Here is a 13272-nt window from a genome sequence, read left to right on the forward strand (position 1 = left end):
CCAGCTAGCAATATAGATCGATTTATTTACAGGGTGCCCGCTCGCCCCCTCCCCGCGCTGCTGGCTATGTACATAAGGCCAAGTGTAAATACGCGAATGCACTTGAATACAGAATTAAAAACCGGTCTTTACACAACATGGGACAGGGCCTGGCACCGCCCGGCCCCACACGGTTACAGCACGCACGACGCACAATGCCCGCTGCACACACAGCGCCCGGATGGGTCGGGCTGGAGCCAGGCTGCCCATCCCACCCCCCGTCAGAGCCCCCGCCCGCAGCCCCCGCCATGGCCTGTTCTTTGGCTCCAAGACGCCCCCAAGGGGGGACTGGCCCACAGCCCCTTGGCATGCGGGGGGGGTGTCAGGTGAGTCCTCAAGGGGTCCTGGGGCAGCAAGGGGCACAGCCCCCCGCACTCAGTCAGTGCCCGCACCCAGCCAGCCCCCTGCCCCCTGCGCGGGCAGCAGGGGCAGGAGCCCAGCACAGGCCCCCGGGGGGACAGAGCTGGCACCTTTGGGGCAGTGACACCCACGCCGCTGCCCCGGGGCCTGTGCTCCCCCCTCCGCAGGGCCCTGCCCCGCCCTGCGCTGGCCCCTCAGCACTCGGCCTCCGAGACGGCGAAGAGGGCACTGTCCTGTCTGCCCACCTCGGCCACGGCGGCGGCCAGCTGCGCCAGGTTCCCGCTGGGGAAGTGCCGCGCCTCCCACAGGTTCAGGATCATGGCGGTCGGGCTGGCCTTCGAGGCAAAGAAGCTGAGATGGCTGCAGAGGAGAGGGGAGGGGGCGTCAGCCGGGAGCTCCAGCCCACCCCCACCCGGGGCACCCTCTGCCCTCACGGGCTGGTCGACCAGGGGGGGGCTGGGCAAGAGGCCTGGCGAGGGGACACTCCCTGCCCCCAGTGTCCAGCCCCCAGTGCCCTGCCCCCGGGATCACTCCCTGCCCCCGGTATCCTGCCCCCGGGATCACTCCCTGCCCCCGGTGTCCTGCCCCCAGGATCGCTCCCTGCCCCGATTCCCTGCCTCTGGGATCACTCCCTGTGCCTGATGCCCTGGTGGGGGGACGCTGCTTGCCCCCTGGTGCCCTGGCAGGGAGATGCTCCCTGCCCCCAGTGCCCTGGTGCTGGAGACGTTCCCTGCCCCCATACCTGTCCAGGTGGAGTTTCTGGGCCAGCGTTCTCCAGTCAGCCCCACGGGCGCAGGGCGTGTCCAGGCTGCTGATGATCTTCTGGCGGATGAGGAAGGGGATCTTGAAGGCACTGGGGCCCACCAGGGCTGGGCAGCCGGCCTCGCTCTCTGGCACCAGCCAGTCCGAGAAGCTTGTGTCCTAGGGGGGTGACGTTAGGAGTGTGATATAATCTCTCACTGGAAGGTGACAGGGCCAGAAAGAGTTAATTATCTCCCAGACTGACTTGACCCAGGGCCCAGCTTTAGAGCCTGGCTAGGAAAATCTGTAAATGAACAGAGCTTTGAAATGCAAGTCTGCATTGTTAGAGCTAGAAGGGGAGGTGTGTGCTCAGGGCTTGTGATGTCAGCAAACAAGTCTTGTCTATTGCTATAGCTTTGATTCAAAGATCAAAAAGGGAATATTAACAGTTCGGAAGACGCTTGAGGGAAACAGTATTATTGTCTCTATGTCTCTATGAAGGTTGTGGTAACCTGGATCTGAACTGTTTAACGGATAAATTACCCTGTGCTAATTGCCAGGATGTTTGGAAGGAGAGTTAGGCCTATTGTTTTCTCAGGCCAAAAGGCTGCTGGAAATGTATAAGAACCCTGGGACACAATCCTGCTTCATCTCAGATCTGCTTTGGGTTTCAAGAGGGGGAAACCTTAAGCCACAAGGATTGAGATCCCCAGTCACTGACTGGAGCCACCCTGAATACAGACATTGGACTATAACCTGCAGGGGGTGGGATAGCTCAGTGGTTTGAGCATTGGCCTGCTAAACCCAGGGTTGTGAGTTCAATCCCTGAGGGGGGCCATTTAAGGATCTGGGGATTGGTCCTGCTTTAAGCAGGGGGTTGGATTAGATACTTCCTGAGATTCTATGATTTCTAAAAGAACTTTTGGCAACTACAAACTCATCTCTGCTCTGTATCTGAACCTCAAGAATTGAATTCAAGTCTGTCAGTATATTGATCTTTTAACCAACGCCCTATTGCTTTTCTTTTTTTTAATAAATTTTAGTTTAGTAAACAAGAATTGGCTCTAGCATGTCTTTTGCATAAAATCTAAGTTATAATTGGACCTGGGTGTGTGGCTGATCCTTTGGGATCAGAAGAACCTTTTCTTTTACATGATGAGATCAGATTTTCAGTAACCCTCATCATATCTGACGTGTGTGTCTGCATGGAGGCCTGGGCTGGGCACTTTAAGGGAACTGCACAATTTGGACTTTTGAGTAACCGGTGAGGTAACACCGAGGCTGTTTGGAGCTGGTTGGTAAATCTAAGTATTGGAAGATCCCCCAGCGTTTGGGGTTTGTCTGCCCCGTTCTGTTCGCAGTTCACACTGATTGAGTGACCTCGGCTGGCTCCCACAGGCAGCATCACAGGGTGGTGAGCCAGGGAGGGGACCCACAGCCCCGAGTGGCAGGGCCCCAGGCCTGGGGGTGGGGCTGGGCGTTCGGAGGGGCTGGCACCCACCTGCGTTGCTGCAGCCCGGCCCTTGGGGAGCTGCTGCCCTCTAGTCTGCTGTGCCCCGTGCCTGGCAGGGGGAGGCAATCCAGTGCCATGGCGATGGACCAGGATCCCTGACTCCCCAGCCCTCGGGCAGGTGGCTCCAGGGCCTGGCACCCGCCTGCAGTGAGCCCCCCGCCCCCTACTGGCTCCTGGGCCTGGCCCCCTCATGGTTCCCGTTCCTCGGGCAGGTGGCTCCGGGGCCTGGCACATGCCTGCAATCAGCCCCCCCCGATCCCGGCCCGCTCACCTTGGCGATGTTGAAGTTGATGTTGAAGCTCTGTCCGTCGCCCTCCACCTGCCAGACCCAGATCTTGCAGGCCAGCTGGCAGGTGCTGGGGCTGAGGCGCTCCAGCGTGAAGGTGCAGTGCAGGTAGGGCTGCAGCCCACTCCACAGGTGGTAGAAGGGGATCTCCTGCGGCGGAGGGAAGCCGAGGGTCACTCCCGCCCGCCCTGGGGCTGCTGCAGGGCTCTCGGGCTTCAGGGGTGGGGCAGGAATCCCCCCAGCCTCCCCGGAAGCACCAGGGACGGCCCCCACCCCGGCCGAGAGCAGGGGCCCGGGGCAGCAGGAGCTGGGGGCAGGGAAGAGCAGGGCGTCCCTGCTAGCCCTGGGGCTCGGTGCCGGCTCGGCCGTGGCGCTGCTGCAGGGCTCACCCGTCCTGCTGTGGGCAGAGCTGGGCCTGGCCCTGAGCCCTGGCTGGGGTAGGGTGGGTGCAGCAGGCACAGCTGGCTCTCCTACCTGGTAGCTGGCGAGGAGTTTGCTCTTCCACAGCGAGCTGGGCATGTCGTGGATGGAGAGGCGCAGGTTGTGGTAACTGTCCTTGAAGTGCAGGACGCGGGGGGCTCCGATCAGCTGCCCCCCCAGCTGCTTCTCCAGCTGCATCACCTCCTGCCGGGAGATGGGCACTCAGCCAGGGACCGAGCTCCAGCCTGGGCCAGTCCCCACTCAGCACGGGTCCTGGATCCGGCTGTGCCCAGCGGCCTGCGGGGGGGACAGAGCACCCCTCGCCCTCAGGTGCCTCCTCGCTGACCCCCTGCCCTAGGGGCCCCCAGCCTGTCCCTGGGCAGCCCTGGCCCCAGTGAGAGCGGTGGGCGGAGCAAGGCAGCTCTGGGGGCCTCGTGGCACGGGGGGAGCCCGTTGCCTTTCTCTGCGGGGCTCAGCCCAGCCCTCTCAGGGCCCAGCTGGGCACTGACCAGCACGGCCCTGCTGCCGGAGGGGAGACAGGCACTGGGTCACACGGGAGCTAGAAGAGAGGTCCTGGAGGGCACATCTAGGCTGCTAGGGAAGAGATTAAAGTCCAGGACCTCCCTGGCAGCTATTCTCTGAGATGCTCCCAGTTCCACGCGCAGGGCCAGGGAGACTGGCAGAACTGCAGGGTCTCAATGCGTGGATGAGATGATGGTGAAGGGAGGAGGGGTTTAGGGTTATTGGGAAAGGAGGAACCTATACAGGAAGGTTGGGCTCCACCTAAACCAAACAGGTACCAGGTTGCTGGTGTGTAACGCTAAAAGGTGGTAGAGGAGTTTTGAAACTAAGGGCTGGGGGAAAGGCAACGGGTGCGGAGGAGCACATGGTTCGGACAGAGACATCCCTTGGGGGAGGATCTCTTAACGGGGATTCTCTATGTCCTAGTGAAGGGGAGAGGATCCAAGTTGATAAAGTGCAGGTAGGAACTGAGGAGAAACAGAGTCCAGTGAAAGGTTTCAGAGTGGTAGCCGTGTTAGTCTGTATCAGCAGTTACCTCACATGACGGCACACAACTAAATATTGACAAATATAGAAATGCTAGAAGTGCTGGGTGCACTCGAGTGCTTGATGTTAAATGAGGATATTGATATAGTCGGCATCACAGAAACTTGGTGGAATGATGATAATCAATGGGGCACGGTGACACCAGGGTACGAACTGTATAGGAATGACAGAGCAGATCACGCTGTGGGGGATGTGACACTGTATGTGAAAGAAAGCGTCGAGTCAAATATAGTACAAATCTTAAATGAATCAAACTGTACCATAGAATCTCTCGGGATAGAAATTCCATGCTTGAATAATAAGCGTATAGCAGCAGGGATATACTCCTGCCCACCTGACCAGGGTGGTGGTGATGATTGTGAAATGCCCTGGGAGAGTAGAGAGGCCACAAAGACAGAAAATAATAATGGGGGATTTCGACTATCCCCTATATTGACTGCGTACATGTCACCTCAGGATGGGATACAGAGATAACATTTCTACACACGATTAATGACTGGAACCCACAAGAGAAGAGGCAATTCTTGATTTAGTGCTAAGTGGAGCACAGGTTCTGGTCCAAGAGGTGAATAGAGTTGAACTGTTCAGTAATAGCGACCATGATGTAATTACATTTAACACCCAGGGGGCTGGGGATACCAAAGAAACCCACCCCAGTAGTATTTAACTTCACAAGGGGGAACTAGTGGCTAGTTAAACAGAAATTAAAAGGAACACAAGAGGGAAATGCCTGCAAGCTGCATGGAGACCATAACAGAGGCTCAAACTACACGCATACCCCAAATAAAAAAACAGTAAGAAGTCCAAAAAAATGTCACTGTGGCAAACAGCAGAGTCTAAGAGGTGGTTAGACGCAAAAAGGCATCCTTTAAACATTGGAAGTCATGTCCTGCTGGGGAAAATAGGAAAGAGCATCAACTCTGGCGAGTCAAGTGTAAAAGTGTAAGTAGGGAGTCCAAACAAGAATTTTAAGAGCAGTTAGCAAAAAACTAACAGCAACATTTTTAAGTCCCTCAGAAGCAGAAACCCTGGTGAACAAGCCTGGTGAACAATCAAACCAGCACGATCGAGGTGCTGAAGAAGCACTTAAAGAAGACAAGACATTGCGGAGAAAACTAAATGAATTCTTTGCATTGGTTTTCACGGCTGAGGATGTGAGGGAGACTCCCACACCTGAACCATTCTTTTTAGGTGACAAATCTGAGGAACTGTTCTAGATTGAGGTGTTAATAGAGGAGGTTTTGGAACAAACTGATAAACAGTAATAAGTCACCAGGACCGATGGTATCACCCAAGAGTGCTGAAGGAACTCAAATGTGACATTGCAGAACTACTAACTGTGGCGTGTAACCTATAGCTTAAATCCCCGTGCCCTCCCTGGGGGGCTCCAAGCAAGAACCCACCCCCAGCCTCTGCACCAGATGACTGGAGGGTAGCTAATGTGACACCAATTTTTAAAAAGCCTCCAGAGGTGATCCCGGCAATTATAGGCCAATGAGCCTGACTTCTAATAAAGAACAGAATTATCAGACACAGAGATGAACACTGCAGGGGACAGTATGTTGGGGAAGAGTCAACAGGGCTTTTGTAAAGGGAAATCATACCTCACCAATCTATTAGAATTCTTTGGGGGGGGGGTCAACAAGGGGGATCCAGTGGCTACAATGTACTTGGACTTTTAGAAAGCTTTTGACAAGGTTCCTCACCAAAGGCTCTTGAGCAAAGTAAGCTGTCATGGGATAAGAGGGAAGGTTCTCTCATGGATCAGTAACTGGTTAAAAGATAGGAAACAAAGGGTAGGAATAAATGGTCAGTTTTCACAGAGGAGAGAAGTAAATAGTGGGGTCCTCCAAGGATCTGTACTGGGACCAGTGCTGTTCAACAGATTCATGAATGATCTGGAAAAAGGGGTAAACAGGGAGGTAGCAAAATTTGCAGATGATACAAAACTACTCAAGATAGTTAAGTTCAAAGCAGACTGCGAAGAGCTAGAAAGGATCTCACAAAACTGGGGGACGGGGCAACAAAATGGCAGATGAAATTCAGTGTTGATAAAAGCAAAGTAATGCACATTGGAAAACATAATCCCAACGATACGTATAAAATGACGGGGTCTAAATTAGCTGTTACCACTCAAGAAAGAGACCTTGGGAGTCATTGTGGATAGTTCTCTGAAAACATCCACTCAATGTGCAGTGGCCGTCAAAACAGCAAACAGAATGTCAGGAACTATTAGGAAAGGGATAGATAATAAGACAGAAAATATCATGTTGCCTCTATATAAATCCATGGTACGCCCACACCTTGAATACTGCGTGCAGACGTGGTCGCCCCATTTCAAAAAAGATACATTAGAACTGGAAAAAGTACAGGGAAGGGCAACAAAAATGATTAGGGGGATGGAACGGCTGCCGTATGAGGAGAGATTAAGAAGACTGGGACTGTTCAGCTTGGAAAAGAGACGACTAAGGGGGGATATGGTCGAGGTATATAAAATCATGACTGGTGTGGAGAAAGTGAATAAGGAAGTGTTGTTTACTCCTTCTTGTAACACAAGAACCAGGGGTCACCCAAGGAAATTAACAGGCAGCAGGTTTAAGACAAACAAAAGGAAGTATTTCTTCACACAACGCACAGTCAGGCTGTGGGATTCTTTGCCAGAGGAGGTTGTGAAGGCCAAGACTATAACAGGGTTCAAAAAAGAACTAGATAAGTTCATGGAGGACAGGTCCATCAGTGGCTATTAGCCAGGCTGGGCAGGGATGCAAACCCACGCTCCAGGTGTCCCTAAGCCTCTGCCGACCAGCAGCCGGGACTGGATGCCAGGGGACCAATCACTCGCACTTGCCCTGTTCTGTTCACTCCCTCTGGGGCACCTGGCACTGGCCGCTAGCAGCAGACAGGACACTGGGCTGGACGGGCCTTGGGCTGACCCCATGGGGCTGTTCTCATGTAGTTGGGATGGGAACTGGCTGGTGGGCCAGGAACATGACTAAGGGCCAGAACCCTGCCAGGACTGGAGTAGCAGAGAGCGCCCCCCATGACAGCCCTCCCACCCTGCTCCCTAGAGCACCCCCTGGTGGGAGAGGCTGGGGCTGGAGTGGCTGGGAGTCCCCCCAGTGCCAGAGCTCCCCGCTGCTCTCCATGTGCCCCCCAGGTCTGACACAGAGTGCACTTTGTCCAGGCCTCTCTCAGCTGGGCTGGGGGCATCAGCCCCTCTTTGGCGAAGGTGAGTCAGGGTCAGGGAGGCAGGGCAGGGGTCAGGCCAGGGTGGAGGACAGGGCAGGGCAGGTTGTGGGCAGGCCGTGGGGCAGTACCTGGAGCATGTCCGGGGTGTCGCGGAGGCAGTACACGCGGACGCTGTACTCCAGGGAGCTGCAGGAGGCAGGGCAGGGGACAGGGCAGGGCAGGTTGTGGGCAGGCCGTGGGGCAGGCCGTGGGGCAGGCTGTGGGGCAGGTTGTGGGCAGGCCATGGGGCAGGTTGTGCGGCAGTACCTGGAGCACGTCCGGGGTGTCGCGGAGGCAGTACACGCGGACACTGTACTCCAGGGAGCTGCAGGAGGCAGGGCAGGGGACAGGGCAGGGCAGGTTGTGGGCAGGCCGTGGGGCAGGCCGTGGGGCAGGCTGTGGGGCAGGCTGTGGGGCAGGTTGTGGGCAGGCCATGGGGCAGGTTGTGCGGCAGTACCTGGAGCACGTCCGGGGTGTCGCGGAGGCAGTACACGCGGACGCTGTACTCCAGGGAGCTGCAGGAGGCCGGTGCGAAGAGCAGAAGTTTGAGGCGCTTGGCGGCCGCCATGCTGAGTGACTCCCCCACCAGGGCGAAGCGCCCCAGCTGCTCCATGTAGACGTAGGCGGCCTGGGCCTCCAGCTGGCAGTAATAGAGCCCCGAGGCTGGCTCCTCCCCAACCTGCAGCACGTCCTGCGGCAGAGACCCCAGAGCTGGGCACGCGCCCGCCAGGCCCCTGCCTCAGCCCTGCCTGCCACCGAGAGCCGGCTCCGAGCGGGGACCCTCCCCCTGCCCCTGCCCTGGGGGCTCCAAGCGGGGACCCTTCCCCTGCCCTGGGGGGCTCCGAGCGGGGACCCTCCCCCTGCCCCTGCCCTGCAGGGCTCTGAGTGGGGACCCTCCCCCTGCCCCTGCCCTGGGGGCTCCAAGCGGGGACCCTTCCCCTGCCCTGGGGGGCTCCGAGCGGGGACCCTCCCCCTGCCCCTGCCCTGCAGGGCTCTGAGTGGGGACCCTCCCCCTGCCCCTGCCCTGGGGGGCTCCAAGCAGGGACCCTCCCCCTGCCCCTGCCCTGGGGGCTCCGAGCGGGGACCCTCCCCCTGCCCCTGCCCTGGGGGCTCCGAGCGGGGACCCTTCCCCTCCCCGTGCCCTGGGGGGCTCCAAGCAGGGACTCTCCCCCTGCCCCTGCCCTGGGGGGCTCCAAGCAGGGACCCCAGGCCTAGCCATTTTCTTTCCCAGGCCATGTCAGGGGAGGGGACGTGCACCCCCTGTGAGTGCCTTTGGGGTCCCCTCGGCACTCCCAATATCAGCCCCCCCTTGTGGGCCCCTGGCCTGGGCACTCACCTCCCAGGTGCCCTCACACGACTGCTTCTTCAGGCGGATGCTCCAGTCGGCAGCGTTGGCCTCCACGCAGTGCCCCAGGGCCAGGATGGCGGGGCGCGTGAGTAGCACCCCCGGGGGCCCGCAGCTCACGATGGGGCTCAGCAGGGTCTGGCAGCCGGCTAGGGGCAACCTCCACAGGGAGAGGAGAGAGGATGAGAGAGGGGTGAGTCGGGGGCACTGCCAGAGCACGGAGCTGGCACCAGCTGCAGGGAGCTCCATGCTGGTGGCCCAGGAGCTGGCAGAGCTGCAGGCCCAGGGAGCTCCGTGGCCCGGGGGCTGGCAGGGCTGCAGGCCCGGGGAGCTCCGTGGCCCAGGGAGCTCCGTGGCCCGGGGGCTGGCAGGGCAGCAGGCCTAGCACCTACCTCACGTCCTCCTGCTTGTGCAGCGTCAGGTAGACCTCGTAGATCTTCCCCCGCGGGATGGCATCGGGCGGGATGAGCAGGCTGATCCCTGCAGCAGGGCAGATGGCACAGGTCAGCGGGTGCTGACCCCAGCACAGCCCTGCCCCGTGCCCCCCCAGGGCTGTGCCAGCCCGTGCAGGAGTGCAGGCCCAGCGTGGCTAGCCCAGACGCCCCGCGGCACCCAATGCCTGGTGGGCAGGGGGAGGGACTCACAGGGTGCCGCCCCACCCCCACGCCAGCCGTACCTGTGTTGGGGATCAGGAGCCGCCCCCCCAGGAAATTGAAGGTGCCATAGGCCATGTTGGCAGCGCCCCGGGGCAGGGAGCGGAAGCAGCTCTGGGCGGCGAAGCGTGAGACGAAATCCACGCCCTCGGCGGCGGGCGAGCTGTGGTGCAGGGTGTGGCGCCCGGCACCCAGGGGGCTCAGCAGGTGCCCGTTGCTGAGTTGGAACTTGCTGTGCCCGTCCTGGCGCGAGCACAGGGAGCCCTGGTAGGTCATGGTGGCCGTGCTGAGGTCGGGCTGGATGGTGAGCAGGTGGGACGTCCCTGTGAGCGGGCAGAGGGTGAGCCAGTCACACACATGGTCAGGGGGCTCCTAGGGGGCAGAGAGCCCTGCCCCCAGGGCAGGGAGGTCCCGCCCCTTGCCCAGGCCAGTGGGAAGGGTCCTGGGGCCCGGGCCCGGCTCTGTGCCAGCAGGCTGGCAGGGATGAGCGCTCCAGGACCGCGCTGCCCGATCCCATGGGAGCTGCACCCCGCCCAGCGCTGCCCGCGCCCCCCATGCCGCACGCACCTGCCTTGGCTGGTTTGCTGCTGACGGGCTGGAAGCCGGCGGTGAGGATGGACGAGTCGGCCACGTCGGGGTCCAGGCCCCCCTTCTTGCGGCAGCACACCAGGACCACCACGAGCAGCAGCAGCACCAGGCAGACGGCCACAGCCATGAGCCCCACGTACAGTGCCACGTCCTCGGGGCCAGAGGCGGCTGGGGGGAGAACCGCGCTGAGCCAGGCTTTGCTCTGGCCAGGGCCGCGGGGTCCTGTGCTGCAGCGCCCCCCACAGGAGGGGACGGGCAGGCGCCCAGGGAGGCTGGGGCATGGCAAGAGGGTGTATCCCTGGGCATGTGCCAGATCGGGGCTGAGGCCTTCTGTGGGGCTTTGCCAGGGCCAGGCTCCCCACTGGGCCCCACTCCTGGGACCTGCATTCACAAAGCGTCTCTGTCCCCACGGGAAACGCAGCTGAGGGCATGTGAGTGTTGGCCTGACATAGAATCATAGAACTGGAAGGGGCCGCGAGAGGTCGTCTAGTCCAGTCCCCTGCACTCCTGGCAGGACTACGTATTATCTAGACCATCCCTGACAGGTGTTTGTCCAACCTGCTCTTAAAAATCTCCAATGATGGAGACTCCACAACCTCCCTGGGCAATTTATTCCAGTGCTTAACCACCCTGACAGAAAGTTTTTCCTAATATCCAACCTAAACCTCCCTTGCTGCAATTTAAGCCCATTGCTTCTTGTCCTATCCTCAGAGGTTAAGAAGAACAATTTTTCTCCCTCCTCTTTGTAACAACCTTTTATGTACTTGAAAACTGTTATCATGTCCCTTCTCAGTCTTCTGTTCTCCAGACTAAACAAACCCAGATTTTTCAATCTTCCCTCATAGGTCATGTTTTCTAGACCTTTAATCATTTTTGTTGCTCTTCTCTGGACTTTCTCCAATTTGTCCACCTCTTTCCTGAAATGTGGCACCCAGAACTGGACACAACACTTCAGTGGAGGCCTAATCAGTGCAGAGTAGAGCAGAAGAATTACTTCTCGAACTCAAATGTGAAATTGCAGGACTACTAACTGTAGTCTGTAACCTATCATTTAAATCAGCTTCTGTACCAAAAGACTGGAGAATAGCTAATGTAACGCCAATTTTTAAAAAGGACTCTAGAGGTGATCCCGGCAATTACAGGCCAGTAAGCCTGACTTCAGTACAGGGCAAACTAGTTGAAACTATAGTAAAGAACAGAATTGTCAGACACAGAGATAAACATAATTTGTTGGGGAAGAGTCAACATGGTTTTTGTAAAGGGAAATCATGCCTCACCAATCTACTAGAATTTTTTGAGGGTTTAAACAAGCATGTGGACAAGGGGGATCCAGTGGATATAAGAAGAACAGACTAACACGGCTGCTACTCTGAAACCAGTGGATATAGTGTACTTAGATTTTCAGAAAGCCTTTGACAAGGTCCCCCACCAAAGGCTCTTACGCAAAGTAAGCTGCCACGGGATAAGAGGGAAGGTGCTCTCATGGATCAGTAACTGGTTAAAAGATAGGAAACAAAGGGTAGGTATAAATGGTCAGTTTTCAGAATGGAGAGAGGTAAATACAGTAACTCCTCACTTAAAGTCGTCCCGGTTAACGTTGTTTCGTTGCTGGTCAATTAGGGAACATGCTCGTTTAAAGTTGTGTAATGCTCCCTTCTAACGTCGTTTGGGAGCCGCCTGCTTTGTCTACTGCTTGCAGGAAGAGTAGCCCGTTGCAGCTAGCTGGTGGGGGCTTGGAACCTGGGTGGACCGGCAGCCCCCCATCAGCTCCCCCCATCAGCTCCCCGCTCCCCTAAGTTCCCTGTGCTGCAGCCACCCAGCAGGCTAGCAATTGCAGCTGTCCCTCGCCCCACTGCCATGTGCTGCTCCTGCCCTCTGCCTTGGAGCTGCTCCCAGAGACTCCTGCTTGCTGTGCAGGGCGGGAGGAGGGGGCTAATGTCAGGGCGTCCCCCTCCCCCCTGCTCCTGCACCCCGCTTACCCATAGAGAGCAGGGAGGGGACACGGACGGAGAGAGACAGAGAGAGCTTGGGGCAGCAGCTGCTGTCTCAACTTCCTGATCCACTTAAAAAGACAATGCACTTAAGAGTGGGTCAGTGTACTTACAGGGGCAGTGTGCATCTCTCTCTCCCACACACAAAGTGTGTGTCTGTCTCTATCTGCTATGCTGTCTCCCCTCCCTCGTGTTCGTGCTGCCTTGTGCGTGAGGCTACATTAACAACAATGTGTTAACCCTTGAGGGCTCAGCGAGTGCTAGTTCCTTGTTTGGCAGTAAGGCATTCCCTGGGAAATATCCCACCCTCCTCCACCCTATGACTTCACCGCCTCAACCAAGCTTCACAATCATCATAGCTGTGAACAGTATTAAATTGTTTGTTTAAAACGTATACTGTGTGTATATCTATATAATATAGTTTTTTGTCTGGTGAAAAAAATTTCCCTGGAACCTAACCCCACCTATTTACATTAATTCTTATGGGGAAATTGGATTCACTTAACATCGTTTCGCTTAAAGTTGCATTTTTCAGGAACATAACTACAACGTTAAGCGAGGAGTTACTGTAGTGGTGTCCCCCAGGGGTCTGTACTGGGCCCAGTCCTATTCAACATATTCATAAATGATCTGGAAAAAGGGGTAAACAGGGAGGTAGCAAAATTTGCAGATGATACAAAACTACTGAAGTCCAAGGCAGACTGCGAAGAGCTAGAAAGGATCTCACAAAACTGGGGAACTGGGCAACAAAATGGCAGATGAAATTCAGTGTTGATAAATGCAAAGTAATGCACATTGGAAAGCATAATCCCAACGATACATATAAAATGATGGGGTCTAATTTAGTTGTTACCACTCAAGACCTTGGCATCATTGTGGAGAGTTCTCTGAAAACATCCACTCAATGTGCAGCGGCAGTCAAAAAAGTGAACAGAATGTTGGGAATCATTAGGAAAGGGATAGATAATAGGACAGAAAATATCATATTGCCTCTATATAAATCTATGGTGCACCCACATCTTGAATACTGCGTGCAGATG

The 13272-nt window shown here is 56.8% G+C and overlaps 1 protein-coding gene across 2 annotated transcripts in view; it reads right to left on the reverse strand.

The window, feature by feature from the left end:
- Positions 1-5: 5 nt before the first annotated feature.
- The window catches only part of UNC5A (unc-5 netrin receptor A), a 45945-nt gene continuing 32678 nt past the window's right edge, over positions 6-13272 (reverse strand). For both annotated transcript variants that reach the window (XM_054037348.1, XM_054037347.1), the window contains 9 exons: positions 10221-10409; positions 9677-9976; positions 9393-9480; positions 8992-9160; positions 8113-8346; positions 3414-3563; positions 2925-3089; positions 1142-1320; positions 6-759 (listed from right to left, as the gene is read on the reverse strand). In XM_054037348.1, coding sequence (XP_053893323.1) covers positions 594-759; positions 1142-1320; positions 2925-3089; positions 3414-3563; positions 8113-8346; positions 8992-9160; positions 9393-9480; positions 9677-9976; positions 10221-10409 — 1640 coding nt within the window. In that variant the 3' untranslated portion in view covers positions 6-593. The remainder of the gene's footprint in view (positions 760-1141; positions 1321-2924; positions 3090-3413; positions 3564-8112; positions 8347-8991; positions 9161-9392; positions 9481-9676; positions 9977-10220; positions 10410-13272) is intronic.

This window comes from Malaclemys terrapin, chromosome 8, assembly GCF_027887155.1.
Source record: "Malaclemys terrapin pileata isolate rMalTer1 chromosome 8, rMalTer1.hap1, whole genome shotgun sequence".
Classification (NCBI taxonomy): Eukaryota; Metazoa; Chordata; order Testudines; family Emydidae; genus Malaclemys; species Malaclemys terrapin.